At 43.9% G+C, this 17,087-nt stretch overlaps 1 protein-coding gene across 4 annotated transcripts in view; it reads right to left on the bottom strand.

The window, feature by feature from the left end:
• Nucleotides 1–17,087, bottom strand: part of JAK1 (Janus kinase 1) — a 490,769-nt gene that overhangs the window by 130,518 nt on the left and 343,164 nt on the right. For all 4 annotated transcript variants that reach the window (XM_078669080.1, XM_078669071.1, XM_078669099.1 and 1 more), the window contains one exon: nucleotides 9,238–9,325. In XM_078669080.1, coding sequence (XP_078525206.1) covers nucleotides 9,238–9,325 — 88 coding nt within the window. The remainder of the gene's footprint in view (nucleotides 1–9,237; nucleotides 9,326–17,087) is intronic.

Here is a 17,087-nt window from a genome sequence, read left to right as displayed (position 1 = left end):
CCACTATACATCTTCATTTATTTAAACCAGGATGGATAGCAGCATCAACTTCACCTTTATGGGGTTTTACTCTACTCTTTTGTCTTGTTACAATACTGTTTGGAGAGCCCCCTTCGGTCCACTGTTCATTACATATGCAAAACTTAAAATAACTGAATGATGCTTTAAGGCAGTCGGAATAATTAATCGTCCTCTACTATTTTGCTTCTACCCCCCACATAATGCTCTGGCTTTTGAAAGACAAGTTTCCTGTGAATTATTTCAGGCTCATTAAACTACCTACGGAGACACATAAGGTGATCTGATGGTAATGGTAATTTCCCATGATAATTTCTAACCAGGAGCTGAAAGTAATATTCTCCTGGAATTACCTTCGTCATTCGTAAAGACGTAAATGCAGTCCATTTTACCATAAAACGTTCTTGTTGCCTTGACTAGCATTGTTACAGCCAACCTGTAATATAGGTCATTCCGATTCTTCCTTGCATTTTCTCTGGAACGATTGCTCCTTGCCAATTCTCCAATCATGCCTTTCCTGGATTTCACTAGTTCGGGGGTAGCAATCTTGCAGTGGAAGATAATAATTCTCTCTTTTGGATCAGCCAAAATTACTTTCTACCACATTTCAGTACAACGTGTGCTCCAAGCTCAGTGCAGCGGCTCACACAGTGCAGCGCTGTTCTCAGGTGAGCTACAAAGTGAAGTTCTTCACACACAGCCAGCTCTGCCCAACACCTTTCATAGTTTTTTTTTTTTTTAGCAATCCATCAAGTAGCACTTCGAGGTATTCATAATTTAACAGATTACAAACTGTACACTTTTACATTAGCTCACAAATTAAATATTACTTCTAGATTGTTGTACGATTTTTCAACTCATTTGTAGAAGGAAAAAATATCAGACAAGTGACTGCAATGTTACCTTTAAAAAAATCAGCTACAGGGAGGAGCCAAGTACACAGATGTGGGACCTTCAAAATTGAAACAAGGACAAAAAAGCAGCAGGTGTTTGAGAGATGGTTTGATATGCTTCAGCTAATATCTTACCAAACTGTATTTACCTTTCAAAGCCCTTCCGGATACAGCGTTTTATCTAGCCACAATCCATTTGGAAGGTGAATCACAAAGCACTTACTGCTCTTTATCTCAAATAAAATGAGCTGAAATTGAGTCGAGCTTGCTTGACAAGCCACTAAGGGATTGAGAATGTTTTATAAATATGCTGCAATCACATACTTCCTGCTTGAATAGCTTTGCCTTCCAGAGGACATATATCTTCTCCTGGGAATTCAGAGATCGGTTATCAAATTAATTAAGTACTGCAATTGCTTTACAATATGAAATTGTCTTGTTTACCAAACAGTTATAGAAAATGAGATTAAAAAGTAGCATAATATTGTGGAGGTGGCACTATTAACACGTGATGTTCACAGCAAACCAGAAATCAGCATCAGATCACCTAAACTTCGACTAGGGAAAATTGCCCACTTGATTACTAACTTAAAGTGGAATAACAACTACAAATCACTTGGATAAGGTTCTTCTCCTTGCTGTGGCCGAGATGCTACATAAAGCAGGAGCAGACTGCTCGAGCCCCCCATTCTAAAAGAAGGAGTGATTTAAAGGCAAAATGGCAGGGGAGATGCTTGTAATATCACAACTTTGGTAGAAGAAAGCATCAAATGAATTTGTTAAATATGTATTTCAGTAGACAAGCAGGTACTTTAAGCACTCTACCAGGCAGAGGCCAGATGTGCCACAGGGTCTAATATCCAGTGGATGGCCTAGCTCAGGGATGAGCATGAATTAGTGGTGGAGGTGCAAAGTTGGTGGGTGGAGAGTAGCCCTGGAGTCTCACTTCAAAACATTAGGATCAATAGTGTGAATGAAGATGATCTCCCACCTTAGTTTTAACACAACATTTGGTCTTTACAGAGGAGCTAAGCTCACAGCATGCCATGTATTGAATCAGAAAGCCATGGGAAAACCTATTTATGTCATTTATCTGAGGCATTGCTTTAAAAGAAAATACAAGAACAAAAGTATCAAACTAAAGAAAATGGAATATAAAAGATAAGGAGAATGTGCAGAAATGGTGGCCGATTCTGCTAGTAATACAAGAAAACAATCTTTGAATTAAAACAAGAAATCTAGTGTATTTAATGATATCAGTTGTTTTGTCCTCACGTTGAAGCCTGTTCTATACACTGGTATGCCATATGAAGGGTGAAACATGGTTTACAGACTACTAGATATAGGATTTATTTTAATCACAGAGACTGGATCAGTCAATAATGAGCAAGGTTTAGAATAAGATACTATCTCCGTGTTACAAGCCAGACCTTAACAACAATTCTGTATACACAAACTGTTTGACAACAATCAAGCCTGGAGTGCTTTCTTCACAACCCTGTACTCAATCCACTGCTGATTCAGCAGAATTCATTCCAAAGTAATCCTTTTTGCTCTTGAGTCCTTGATTTTCCTCACTTTCGCTACTTGATCTTTACTTTAGTTTGTGAAATCTAGAACAATCAATTTGAAAATGTAAAAAGCCATTTGTCATAAACTATATAAAAAGTCCATGTAATTGCAGGGCTTACTTTGTGAATAAAGTAGATGCTTTTGGCTTCAGCTTTGTTTAAGTGTTTAGTTTCTTTATCTTTTTTTAATGCAATGTTAATAACTATAACTAGCTATAGAGATGTATAGTGCTTTCTGTTATTTTCTAACAGTACATACAATTTCAAAGATTTCTTAAAGATGTTAGTTTGTGAACAAAATTAAATGTTTCACGAGCAAACTGTTCTACTACATCAATGAAAGAGGGGTACAGCAACGGAGGCTCCAAACCTGAGGAGGTTCAAAACTGATCAGGGAAGGCATTTGTGAGTAACAACTTGTGAAAAGTTATGTGAAACACATGAATGGAAGCCACACAGGGAGACAGCCTAAATATTCAATCAGTAACATCTCCTAGAGAGGCCAATGCCTTTGCACAACTAAGAGACAGAAAAGGTACCTGGTATCTTTTCTGATTGATCTATGAGTGTAAATACCCATCCTCCAAGTTTTTATCATATTGGATCAACTTCCATTCACTGATACAGTGAGTCTGAGAGCCTGCAAAGTCAGATTTACTCAACATAGACCATATCCTGACGGTGAACTGCTAAAAGTGCTATATCCATGTTGATGAAAATGGTACACTCCAACTATAAATTGCAATCTACAAAGAGAAGGTGTTTGTTCCCCTGTGTTGGGTAAAATAAAACAACTATTGAAACATGCCCCTCACCTGCACCCTAAGAAATCTTTCCTGATAAAAATATGAAAAGGTAGTTTTGAAAACGGCAGCCCCTAAGAAGGCTGAGGTCAAAAGATGAGCAGTCTAATGCGGACTAGGAGATATTATATTCTTAAGTGATTGATTCAACTGAAGAAAAAGCTTAATCCGAATTCCTCTCACTTCTTATCATTGTCCAGGGTACATCAGTAATTATATACATCACCACCTTCCAGATCCTCAGACCCAACAAACCAAACCGTGTAGTTTCGTCTTGAAAAGAGCCATAATCCCATCTACATCAGGTAAAGCTAGTTCAGAAAATGTCAGCTGGGATTTTGGATCGCTCACTGATACTCCAGACTTAAATGGGTGTCATACTCAAACGGAGAGAGGATACCATTCAAAATATGATGCACAAATCGTGTAAATATGGATGGAAGCATGCTCCATGGAGATGAAGAAGAAGTACCTCTACCAAGGAAAGAACCTGGGTGAATTCTACTGGGCAGAACTAAAGGCAGACATATCTAAAGGTAGACTGAATATCTGTTGCAAATCTCTTAACTGTTCTGCTACCATTATGCTGCAAATAGGAGAGTGAATGACCCAAAATTCTAACCACCCTAGTGAGTCACTAATTTTCAATGGTTCTAAAGAACAAGTTACTTACCTTCAGTAATATCTTATCCAAGAAGAGACTGTTTCTAGCTGCAGATTTTTACCTTAGAATAATCCCCAGGCATCAGACTGGATACGTACATTTTTTGTGACCTGTACCCCTGTAGGTGGCGCTGATCGGCTCCACATTGCGTCATTCGCGTCGGAAGTGAAGTGTGCAGTACTCATATTGCCTCTACTCCAGTGCGCTGAGGTCAGCTTATTTTCGGGACTTTCCACACCAGGAGTGCAGAGCCACAAAGAACACTGACCTCAGGTGTGGAAAACAAGAGCCCTGAAAGGGGGCACTGCCCTGTCTCTAGAAATCTGTGTGCAGAGCGGGGAGGATAGGTGGGCCGGTAAGGAATATGCAGCTAGATAGTCACAGCCAGATAAGGCGTTACGAAAGGTAAGTAACTTGTTCATCTGATAGTCTTCAAGCCACTGATTTCTTACGTTAGAACAGTTACCCAAACAATACCTCTTCGGAGACGGGTCTGCAAAACAATTTCGCACTAAAAAGTCCTGCATGACCGAACAGACAAAGTGCCCCTCCTTAAGGACCTGACTGTCCAGGAAGTAGTGCTTGGTAAGAGTTTTCTGAGATGCCTACACTGCTGCCTAGAAGATGTGCAGGACAAGAACTCTGCATGCTTGTCTGGGAAGATGTTGCGATACGGGGGCTTAAATGAGAAAGCATAGATCTCTCTGACCCTTGGGCCAATGTTATTGCCACTTGAAAGGTCATCTTGATATCTACAAGCCTGAGAGGACATTTGTGTAGTGGCTCGAAAGGAGCACACAAAAGGAAAGAAGTGTTGGAGACCTTTCAGATATATATGTGCAATAGGGGACTTGAACAGGGATGGCTGATCAGGCAGCTGTAGAAATACCAAAATGGCAGAAAGATAGCCTTTTAAGGTGCCTAAAGCAGAGCTTAGTTGGGCAAGAGAAAACAGAAGGACCAGAGAGAGAAAGGCAGAAAGGGGACCAATCTGTTTTTCTGCATACCATGCCACAAACTTGCCCCAATGGCAGGCGTATACTGTCTTGGTGGAGGGATATCTGGCTGACAAGAGAACATTTCAGACTACAGGCGGAAGGTCAAAAAACGTCAACTGTTGCAGCTCAATCGCCACGCATGAAGATGGAGCGCTGACACGTTCGGGTGGAGAACCATTCCCTGCTACTGTCACAAGATCCTACCGAAGGGGGGGCCTGATAGCAGGGCTGATGGCCATGTTCAGCAACTCGGGACACCAGACTCTATGAGCCAAGTCCGGAGCCACAAGGATGACTTCTGCCGGCTGTTGTTGATCTTCTCAAGAACTCTGACCAGGAGTGGTATGTGTGAAAAGCATCTCCGAATGAGAGCCACCTTGGAAACTCCAGCTTAGACAACTGCTAACATTTCAAGTTCTCAGCGGTGGCGAACAGATCCACCCAAGGATCTTGGCACATTGCTGAAAGAGACCTTGCACCACCTACGGATGGAGACGCCATTGGTGATCCATTAGGCATCTTCAGCGGAATTTGTTCGCTCTGGCGTTCAGAAAGCCCACCGGGTGTTGACCACCAGGGAAATGCCCTGACATTCCAGCCATGTCTAGAGATGCAGGGCCTCTTGACAAAGAACCACCACACACTGTTTGTTGCATGGCCACATGGTAATGTTGCTGTTGATGAAAAATTCAGATTTCAAAATGCTCACGTTCGCACAATCCTGTCTGCTTTGGACCAGGGCGACTGGATGGTAGCACTGGACTTGCAGGACGTATACTTCCACATCCCCTGGCTGCCCACAGACGCTACCTGCGGTTCACGGTAGGTCACGAGCCCTTTCAGTTTACCGCACTCTACACTGGCCTTACCAACACCTCATGGGTGTTCACCAAGGTGATGGTGATTGTTGCAGCAAATCTGCTGAGATCAGGGGTGGCCGTCATCCCCTTTCTCCCTGACTAGCTGCTAAAGGCGGGCTTATCCTGGGCAATCGTCTCCCACCTCCAGACTACGGTGGACCTACTGCACTCGCTGGGGTTCACTATCAATGTGCCAAAGTCACACCTGATACCTTCTCAGATGCTTCCTTTCATCAGAGCGGTTCTCAACACAGTAAAATGTCAAGCTTATCATCTCAAACCGTGAGTCCAGGATATTCAGGCTATGATACCAATGTTTCAACCTCTATCCTGGATTTCAGTGAGACTGACTCTGAGGCTGCTGGACCCTATGGCCTCTGGCATCCTGCTTGTGACACATGCCTGGTGGCATTTGCAGGCTCTGCAATGAGACCTGAAGTTCCAGTGGGAGCAGCATCAGGAGACTATCTCAGAAATGGTCCAGTTTACCAAGGGAACTGCTAAAGATCTGCAGTGGTGGTTAACGTACCGCAATTGAGCAATTGAGCCATCCGCAGACCCCCCTCTCTTCCCCAAACAGATATGACCGTAGTGACAGCTGTGTCACTCCTGGGATGGGGTGTCCATCTGGGAGAGGTGCAGATCAGAGGCCTCTGGCAGAATCAACCTGCTGGAGCTCCGAGCAGTCTGACTGGAACTGAAAGCCTTTCTATGCTCCGTCAAGAGAAGGCTAGTGCAGGTGCACATAAAGAAATTGAGAGGGCACAGGTCTAGGATTGGACAAAGTCCTCCGTCCTTCCTGGGCACCAGAAAGTACCAGGAATAGCAACCACAACCTCCTTCTGATGCCAGCACCATCTGTATGGCTGCTTTGGAGAGCCAAGAGAGCCGCCACTTCCTGTCAGAGTAAGGAGAAATGGGTGGCATAGGTGGATTGGTGGTCACACAGGGGAGAGAGTAGCCGCTTCAGGCAATCTAGAGAACCCAGCAGTCTGATGCTATTGATCTCCAGTGGTGTACGTGATGGCGTATTCTGAAAGCCCACTGGTTGCCCATGAATGTCAGAGGGAATACAAAAAGGCCTGGTGGTTTTGACTGCCGGAGGAGCGGTGAACTGGGCTGACCTCTGGCTGCCTGACCCAAGGGGTCTGTAGGTGCCATGCACTTGGCCACACAGAGGCTGGGAAGCTTGTGTGCCATGGCGGCTGGGCAGGTAGGTACATGCGGGAAGCCTCTTACGTGGATATGAAAGGAGCAAACGGCAGTCTGGGGTTGACCGGGCCATGGAAAGGCCCAAGGACCTGGCCGTAGCTCCCTTGTCCTTGAAGACCTCTGAAGAACAGGAGCCATGTCCATAAGTGAGGCATGGACATTCACTGAAAAGCCAGTTGTTCTCAGCGAGACGTGGCTCTGTAAAGCTACTGATGAAGAAACCACTCAGCCAAGCAAGTTGGTAGTTTCCAGCCCACATCAAATTGTGAACATAGCTGTGTCTCTCCCATCAGCCATAGCCTTGGAGAGTATGGCCAGGGCCTACAGGACCATGGGCAGCACCTGCCCAACCAAATCACAAAGGGAATGGGAGTAACACCCCAAAAGGCATGTAGTGTTCACAGACCACAATGCCAGGCTGGGGGAAGAAAACAATTCCTTACCCAAGGTGTCAATTCTTTTGGATTACCTATCCGGTGGATTTACTTGGGAAGTGGAGGCTTGGCCCACCAAGCTCTTCTGGGTGGGGTGTTGGGTGAGGAAAGAGGGATCCCCCGGGGCGGAGGGATGGAGGCGGCCAATTATCCTGTTCACTGGAGCCCCTGTGCAGGGCTTGGATCAGGCCCGAGCAAAATGTCAGTGAGGGCTTCTTTAAATATAAGAAGCAATTCTCAACAGCCACAGAGGGCAGCGTAAGGTCTGGGACATTGGCCGCACTCTTCAGCTCCATAGCTAATGTGGCACCTTCCTCTGCACCCACGGTAAGAGGAGAGACCAGGCCAGTATCCTGGGAGGTGTCCAGTCCTGTAGTATACACCAACTCCTCACATTAGTCCATAGTGGAATCTAGGGGCTGGTATTCTACAAGGCCCAGTAGCTCAGTCCAATCTTCCCAAAGTCCTAGCCCAAAGGAATAGGGCTCAGGCTTTGGCCTAGAGGGGATGGCTCCAGTCGGTGTCATAGTTGAGCAGCGCCCCTTTCGATCTGTGTTGAAGTCGGAGGTAAGAATGGGGATGGCGATGCCAGGAACGTCGACAGTGGGACTGGATCCATCTGTGGCACCAAGGGGACAGAGTAGTGCCGAGGGCAGACCTGCCAGCGGGAAACACATAGGGGCCCCTCCTGAACTGGTGGGACCTGAAGGTGTCTCAGCGGCCACCCAAATATGATGTGGATGGCCTCATAAAATTCTTGGCACTGGGCAGGGATCATTTCAGCTCCCAGAAACTCGGGAGGCACAGAGACTGCCAAAGCTCAGGGTCAACCGAGAAGTCGGGCCTTAATTGACAACTTTCCCTCATCTTGTCAGATAGCTTTGACTGAGAGGGGGGCTGCTGTGAGTAGAGTCATACCCAAATGCATTCTGTAAAAGCTTGTTGTGACATTCATGGGCCGAGACCAGTTATGAAGTGTACTCTACACCGCACACTATTGTGAACTTGGTAATCTTCAATTATTTGGAATGTCTGTGCTCTGTTAAAAGTGTATGCTGGGGTCTAGCTAAGGTATAGTGTTGTATATTTGTGTGTTGCAGCTTACTGTAGAAAATATGGTGATAACCAGCCATATCTTGTGTCTTAACTGTGTTGAATGCATGAGAGCTGTTGTGACTAATGCTTTCTGTCAGATTAGAGATCTCTGCGGTAAGCAGTTTTTGTCAATGTATTACTTCCTTTATTTGCTTCGATATTACAGACTACAAGCTTATAATGCATGTTCTTAGTATCACTAGTTTAGTTAGGGGATAGTATCTGCTTCTTTATGTGTGCCAACTGCACTTTTTTGTACTTCAGTGTGACACAGGGTGCCCTCCTGGGTTGAGTCTTTTTGTTTGTCTTTTTTGGCACTTCACTAGAATATATTCATTTCTTATTAGGAAAGGGTGCCTTGGTCTCAGACGGATGTCATGTTCTAAGAGCTCCAGAAGCCTGAGAGGAGCAGAATTGACAGCACTTATAGATTTCACAATCAACAACTGAATTGTATGATGCAGAGGAAGCTAGTTATTCAGGTGTATTGATGGTGCTCTTCATCAATATCTTCACACAGATACCTCTTTTACCACTGAATGTTCCATTATGATAAGGGTGCAATAGGTAAGACATACCAAGTAAAACCTACATTGTTGAGGGTTACATATTTGGAGTTCAAAGCTACTCAATATTGCAATTATGACTTAACGTATATCATGGCATGATTAAGATAAATAAAAACTTACTTTCCACATCACCAATGCAGACCCCATGGAGCAGGACAATGTGCTTATGTGAAACTTGCCTCATCATGCTTGCCGTTTCGAAAAAAGCCTGGCAAAAAAACCACATTGTAAAAATAGATAAAGTTTATATATATGTACAAAATCATATTTAAGGCACACCATCCCAATATAAAAGCTTAACATATTAAAGGCTTGCCAACTCATGGTAAGGCAGTGATCTGGGAATACATTCTCTTACACTCTCTGCAACACATGGCTCTGTTCAACTCAACAGTAATTCACACCTCATATGCTCAGAACCATCTATATATCTGTGACTTTAAGTGCTTTAAAAGGTGCCTTAACACATGACTAGAGAACCTTATAAGATATGGTCAGTAAGGTCTGGCCCAAAATTTCCCGTTAACTTGACTTGCAGGATTTAATGCGATTGAAGTAGATTCCATGTGCAAAGAAGCTGGATCTTGATATATTTTTTAGTTAAAGTCACTACAAAATTAAAGCACGCAGTAGAAAATCTCTCAAAAGAACAGGTACAAGCACTTGCAGTATGGGAATATCAATCCTACACAACCAAATGTGCTGCTCTCACAGTGAATAAAACTATATTCCCCATAAAACATAACTATTTCAAAAAGAGAAACATGAAGGCAAACAATTTCACTACCATCATAGGCAGACCAACACATTAATCATTATTCTTGTCTCTGTCCACAGAAGTAAACATATTGATTTACTCCACAGAGGACTATCGTTACTGTTACCATCATCCTCCCTCCTTCCTATATTGACTGAAGATACTATCCTCATCGAGCTATAAAGAGCTATCCGGAGCTTTACATATCAATATGATCTGACAAAGAGACGGACAGGTCAATCATGCATTCAATAAAGACCACTCTGGAAATCAATAATGATTCCTGCATGATCCACACTTCCAAGGTTTCAATGAATGTTTTAATTTTTTTTTTAATCTTCCAAAGGCAAACTGTGGAATGGAGGCTTTGCAGGAGAGGCAGTTTTCAAACTTACCCTGACCCTTGGGTCACAAGCAGTAAGTGTCCAGCGCTGTCTAGGCTAACCATATTAAATCATCATGCAGCAGCTCAAGAGCCAATACCCTTCCAACTCATAACGACAAAATCAAATCCAATACAACACACATATTCAGGTTTTACACTTATAGAAGGGTAACAGACAAGAAGTTAAAAGAAAAAGCTTAAATATTCCTGTGTATCTTTAAATATGCTGACGGTCTAGCCCCTTCTTACCCAAATGCAAAAGTTACATCCACCCACGGTAACAAACTTAAGTGTATGCATTAAGGGTCTACAGCAGCTTATCTTTTTCACCTTCCCACTATAGACAGCAAGGGCTTCTACAATTTAACTCTTCTTAGATGAGTCTTCCAAATTTAAAATGCTCAGTGGAATCATCACTCTCTCATTATAAAATTGCTGTGATAAGAAAGAAGGCAGTCCATCAAGGGCAGAGTCCCTCACATCAAAGTCAGGCAAGCAGTCAAGCAGGATGGAGTGAAAAGAGGTTTTGAAAGCCTGCAGACCGGTTTTAAAGGATTAGAACTGTGTAGTGGTATGGTATTGAATTGAATGTTCCCTGTGTAAATAAAAGGGATGATGTATTGATGTAGAATGACTGTATCTTCCTAACATAAGTGTTGAACATTACATAAGAAACCTACTTGAGTATCTTCAGACTCTTGTTTATAGACCCTGTCTTCCAGCTACAACAGACTGCCACATCCTCCAGATCAAGGCAACAGCAAATGCCATCTAGTAAAAGACAAGTGCATGGCCAGTCTGAAATCGGGCATGAGCCTTGGCAAAAAGGCATCCTTTTCTACAAAGGCACTGAGCCCTGCATTTGGTAAACATTTACTAAAGGATACTGAAATGGTAATTATGGTTTCCTGGAGAAGCTTAGTAATTGACAGAGGGCAAATATCCAACATTTGCACCTATTTGAACCTGGATCAAAGATTGGGTAGAGATGTAGGTGGAATGTCTATCAAGAATCTTGATGCTACCTTCAGGAGGCTTGAGACATTAGGAGGTGAAGGAGTAAGAAGAACATTTTGGGCAATTGCAGAGATCTTACCTTCAAAAAAATCTAGAACTGGTTGCAGATAGGCAGAGAATGAGCGATGGTCTACACACTAGCTACAGGGTGAGGCAGGGAGTCAACAAAAACAGAAATGGCCTTGTTTTGGGAGCTCCTACATTGAGTGCCCACAACATGCACCATCTGTGTGACTACATCGGCCTCAGCCTTAGAAGTGCGCTGACATAGAAGAGAGGTGCATGTAAACAGAGAAAGGAGATGCAGCAATATATGAAAACTAAACACTCTATGAAATAAAAATATTACACAATGCAACAAATAAACCAAGTAAAGCGAAAATGATAATGCATATGCGAATTCAGACTTAAAAGTCAAGATAAAAAAATAACGATAGAGGTGGGCCAAAAACTCAATCAGGAAAATAAAAATGACAGCAAAAATAAAATCTTTAGGATCAAACGACCGATGCTGCAGCAAGGTACTGTTCTTTTAGATAACCTTACATTATTGCAAACGAAAGGTTCAGAGGGACTCATATTTCAAACTGTATAGTTACCAGATAGGGTTGGATATGTCAATGGAACCATATGAAGTTTGTGACTTTCTTATAATCAATAGTAATTGATATCAACAATGTCCTATTGTTGAATACAATTTTTTGGTTGAACAGTGCAAAGCCAATTGTTTATTTGGTCTGACATAAACACTTTGGGCCTGGTAATGGGAACATAGCCCTGTATAGATGCAAATAAAATAAAATACAGTGTTTCAGTAGCCTATGAAAACAATCCCTCTGCCTGCCAGCCTGACCAGTAGGGAAAAGGAAGATGGGAGAGACAGAGTGGAAACAATTAGAGGAAGAATTGAAACTTGTTCGCACAACAGGTTTATAAACAATAAATTATATTTGAGGGTACTTAAAGAAGGTATTTAAAGGGTTCTTCTGTTCTTGGCATGTAGAGCTGCAGAATTGCACACTGTGCATAGATGGCCACCTAGTGTTGGGCCCGGATGTTTGCAGTTTGTTTTTCTTGTAGAGAGTCTTTGGAAGTCATGGGATAGGTGACTCCTCACTTGGGCGATACCTCGCATGGGCATCGGCTACATCCCCAGATTGTTTTTCGCCATTAGGGAAGTGATGGAGCTAAGAGATAGTGATGACCATGTGTGTTTGTATCTAATGTTAATAACACTGGAACGGATAAAAGTAGCCGGGGAGGCGGGTGGGCGTGTGCAATTCTGCAGCTCTACATGCCAAGAACAGATGTATACTGGTAAGTAGCATTTTCCGTTTGAGGCATATGAGCTGCAGATTGCACACTGTGCATAGATTATATAGCACCCACACTAGCGGCGACCACCTGTATCTGTTGCAGTTGTTTGAAATAGTGTTTTAAGTACAGCTTGGCCTACAGTAGCTTGTTGTTTTGTTTGCACATCTACACAATAGTGTTTTGTGAATGTGTGCGGTGTAAGCCATGTAGCTGCTTTGCAGATGTCTTCTAAGGGAATGTTCCCTAGGACTGCCATGGAAGCCCCTATTCTTCTTGTAGAATGGGCTCTTGGAGGAATTGTTAGTGTAAGCTTAGCTTTCTGATAACATATTTGGATACACTTAACGATCCACCTGGCAATACCCGTTTTTGAAATTGGGTTGCCTTTATGTGGTGGTGAAAAAGATACAAAAAGCTGTTTTGTTTTCCTAAAGCTTTGTGTTCTCTCTATGTAGTAGAGTAGTGCTCTTTTGACATCTAAGGTGTGCAGAGCTCTTTCTGCGACTGTTTGTGGCTGCGAGAAGAAAACTGGCAGTTCCACAGATTGGTTTAGATGGTACGGTGAAATTACTTTTGGTAGGAATTTAGGGTTTGTACGAAGAACCACCTTATTGTGATGCATTTGCAGAAAAGGTTCTTGGATGGTAAATGCTTGCATTTCACCAACTCTTCTTAAGGAAGTAATGGCTACTAGGAAAGCCACTTTCCATGTGAGAAATTGCAATTCGCATTTGTGTAAGGGTTCAAATGGAGGTCCCATGAGACGTGTGAGCACTATGTTTAAGTTCCACACTGGTGAAGGTGGCATTCTTGAAGGTATTATTCTTTTGAGACCCTCCATAAAAGCTTTAATGGCTGGCACTCTGAAGAGAGACAGGTGCTGTCTGTTTTGTAAGTAGGCTGCAATGGCAGCTAGGTGCAACCTGATAGATGTGTAGGCTAAATTACACTTTTGAAGATGTAGTAAGTAGCCTATAATGTGTTGAATGGATACATCCAATGGATTAAATTTGTTGGTTTGGCAGTATATGGCAAAGCGTTTCCACTTAGCAGCATAACATGCTCTGGTGGTGCGACACCTTGCCTCCTTGATAATATTCATACATTCTTGAGGCAGTTTAAGATAGCCAAACTCTAGGACTTCAGGAGCCAGATCGCAAGGTTGAGCTGAGCTGGGTCCGAGTGCCTGATCTCTCCATGGTTCTGAGTTAAAAGATGTGGGGATAGGTTTAGTTTTTGGTGTGGTACCACAGATAGCTGTAGCAGTGTGGTGTACCACGGTTGTCTGGCCCACGTTGGAGCTACTAGTATAACCGTTAGCGAGTGTTGTTGCATCTTGCGTACTAGTAAAGGAATCATTGGTAGAGGAGGAAAAGCGTACGCAAATAGTCCTGACCAGTTCATCCATATCGCATTGCCTTTGGCTAAAGGGTGTGGGTATCTGGCGGCGAAGTGTGGGCATTTTGCGTTGTCGTGGGTGGCGAAGAGGTCTATCTGAGGTTGACCCCACACCTGAAAGAACGGATGAAGAACTTGTGGATGAAGTTCCCATTCGTACATCTGCTCGGTCTGCCGACTTAACAGATCTGCCATGGTGTTCTGGACCCCTGGCACGTGTTGGGCTATCAGAAAGATGTTCTGAGGTATAGCCCACCTCCTTATCTGCTGAGCTAGTTGAGAGAGCTGCAGAGAGTGTGTCCCTCCTTGTTTGTTTATGTAATACATGGCTGTCATATTGTCTGTGCGGACTAAAACAGTCTTGTTTACCACTTGTCTTTGGAATGCTTTTAGAGCTAGAAAAACAGCTAATAGCTCTAGATGGTTGATATGGAGTCGTTTTTGCATTGGTGTCCACTTTCCGTGCGTGGTGTGATGCAGTAAGTGGGCTCCCCAGCCGGAGAGCGATGCGTCTGCTGTTAGTGTAATTTGTGGAACTGGCTCTAGGAACTTTTGATAGGTTTTTTGTGTTCCACCATTGCAGAGAGCGATGAGTCCGACTGTCTACCAACACTAGGTCTGTTAACTGACCCAGAGCCTGGTTCCATTGACGTGCTAGACATTCTTGAAGCGGACGCATTTGCAGTCTTGCGTGAGGTACTATGAATATGCAAGATGCCATCATCCCTATGAGTTGCATAAACACTCGAGCTGGAAGCGAGTGTTGTGATTTGAACTTTGTTAGGAGAGTTTGCACACTTGTTATTCTTGCTGGAGAGGGATAAGCTCGTGCTAGTTGAGTATTGATTGTAGCTCCTAGGTATTGTTGTGTGTAAGACGGCAGCAGATGTGACTTGGTGTAATTTACTGTGAAGCCTAAGTTGTGAAGTAACAGTATTGTATTGTGAGCGTGCTGTACACATTGGTTGTATGACTGTGCCTTTATGAGCCAGTCGTCTAGATATGGGAAGACGTGTATGTGCGGTCTTCTTAGGTGTGCTGCCACCACTGCTAGACATTTGGTGAACACTCTTGGCGATGTGGTTACTCCGAATGGGAGTACCTTGAACTGGTAGTGCTGTCCTTCCAGCACAAATCTTAGATACTTTTTGTGCGCCTGATGAATTGGGATGTGAAAGTAGGCGTCTTTGAGATCTAGTGTGACCAGAAAGTCGTCCTGTAACAGGAGTGGGAGGACTTGCTGAAGTGTGACCATATGGAAGTGATCTGATTGTATGTAAGTGTTGAGAGGTCTGAGGTCTAGAATGGGTCTCAGAGATCGGTCCTTTTTTGGAATCAAAAAGTACAGGGAATATACTCCCTTGTTCCGTTGATGTTTTGGAACTATCTCTATTGCATTTTTCTGCAGTAGAGAAAGTACTTCTTGTTTGAGCAGCGTTAAATGATCTTGTGACATTGGACGCTGTTTGGGTGGTATGTTTGGGGGGGTAGATGTTAGTTCTAGACAGTAACCTGACTGAATTATTTGAAGCACCCACCTGTCTGATGTGATGTCTTGCCAGGCTGACAGGTGTTGCGGTATTCTTCCACCGAGAGGAGTGGAATGGGGTGGGGGAAGAGGAGGGGAGTCATTGGGTATGGGTGGAGGCAGAGCGGGAGTTGTTATTCTTGCCTCTGCCTTTGTTGTTGTTACCGCGGTAACCTCCCCTTTGATAGCCCTTACCGTAGGTACACTGAGTGGGGCTTTTATAACCTGTGGATGGTGTGCCTGATGAGTACCCTCTGCTCGCACCTCTATATGTGGAGCTACGAAAAGAACGTCTGGGAGCCTGCGACTGCAGTGCTCCCATAGACTTTGCTGTGTCCGTGTCTTTTTTCATTTTTCGAGTGAGACATCTACCTCAGGGCCAAATAAGTGTTGCTCATCGAATGGTCTATTGAGTATGGCACTTTGGACTTCTGGCTTAAAGCCGGATATACGCAGCCAAGCATGCCTGCGCAGCAGAACGCTAGTATTGACTGCTCTTGAGGCTGTGTCTGCTGTATCTAGTGCGCAGCGGATAGATGTGTTGGTAATAATTTTGCCTTCTTGAATTAGCTCTATCCTTAAATTGATCAGGGAGATGTTGCATAATGTCCTTGAGCTCATCATAGTGTGCTCTATCGTATCTGGCTAGTAAAGCTTGCGTGTTAGCAATGCGCCACATGTTTGCTGCTTGTAAGGCTGTTGTTTTCCCTGATGCATCAAGGAGTTTAGACTCCTTGTCATGTGGGGGAGCTTCCCCATATGTCTGAGAGTTAGCCCTCTTTCGTGCGTTGGATACAACTAGAGCGTTGAGGGGAACTGGTCCCTTTATGTATGCTGGGTCAAATGGTGCAGCCTTGTACTTCTTTTCCACTCTTGGGTTTATGACTCTAGTCCTGCCAGGGTCTTTAAAAACCTCAGGGGCATGTTTAACCACCCCTTTGAGCATTGGCAAAATTGTGGAAGACCGTTGTGCAGTGTCAAATGTGTCCAGGAGGAGGTCTTCCTCTACTGTATCGGAGTGCATGTCTACCCCATGGTATTGTGCTGCTCTGATTAGTAACTGGTTGAACTCCATGTTGTCTTCTGGTGGTGAAGGCCTAGACGGGTATATATCGTCTTGTGGGACGTTTGGGACGTCCGGTGTATTGTAATCTAACCATGGGTCTGGTGAGTCTGGGGGATCAACTGGCCCTGTGTCTGATTCATCATCCCCATTATCCCCATGTGTGCTAGATGGTACAGGGGAGAGAGGTGGTGAAATATGGGGTGGATGAGTGGGTGCAGGAGCTGGGTGAGGTACATGCATAGGTGAGGTAGCCATGTCCTTTTTCTTCTTTGGGGCTGGAGCTGGTGCAGGCACCTCTGGTGGTCGTTTCTTTGATAGTGTCAATCGACCAGTCTTTGGGTCTTTAACAAGAGTCTTTTGCTTTGGATCTGAAGCCAACGAGTATTTTTCAGGAGTATGGCCTGTCGGCGTGGAAGGACGTTTCGGCCTCTTTTGACCTTTTATCCTTTACGGGGGAAGCCGGTGTCGTTTTCGGATCCAAAGGCTTTTTCGATTTCGGGTG

The sequence above is a fragment of the Lissotriton helveticus genome, chromosome 1_2 (genome assembly GCF_964261635.1).
Source record: "Lissotriton helveticus chromosome 1_2, aLisHel1.1, whole genome shotgun sequence".
Taxonomy (NCBI): domain Eukaryota; kingdom Metazoa; phylum Chordata; class Amphibia; order Caudata; family Salamandridae; genus Lissotriton; species Lissotriton helveticus.
This window is presented reverse-complemented; position numbering and strand designations above follow the sequence as displayed.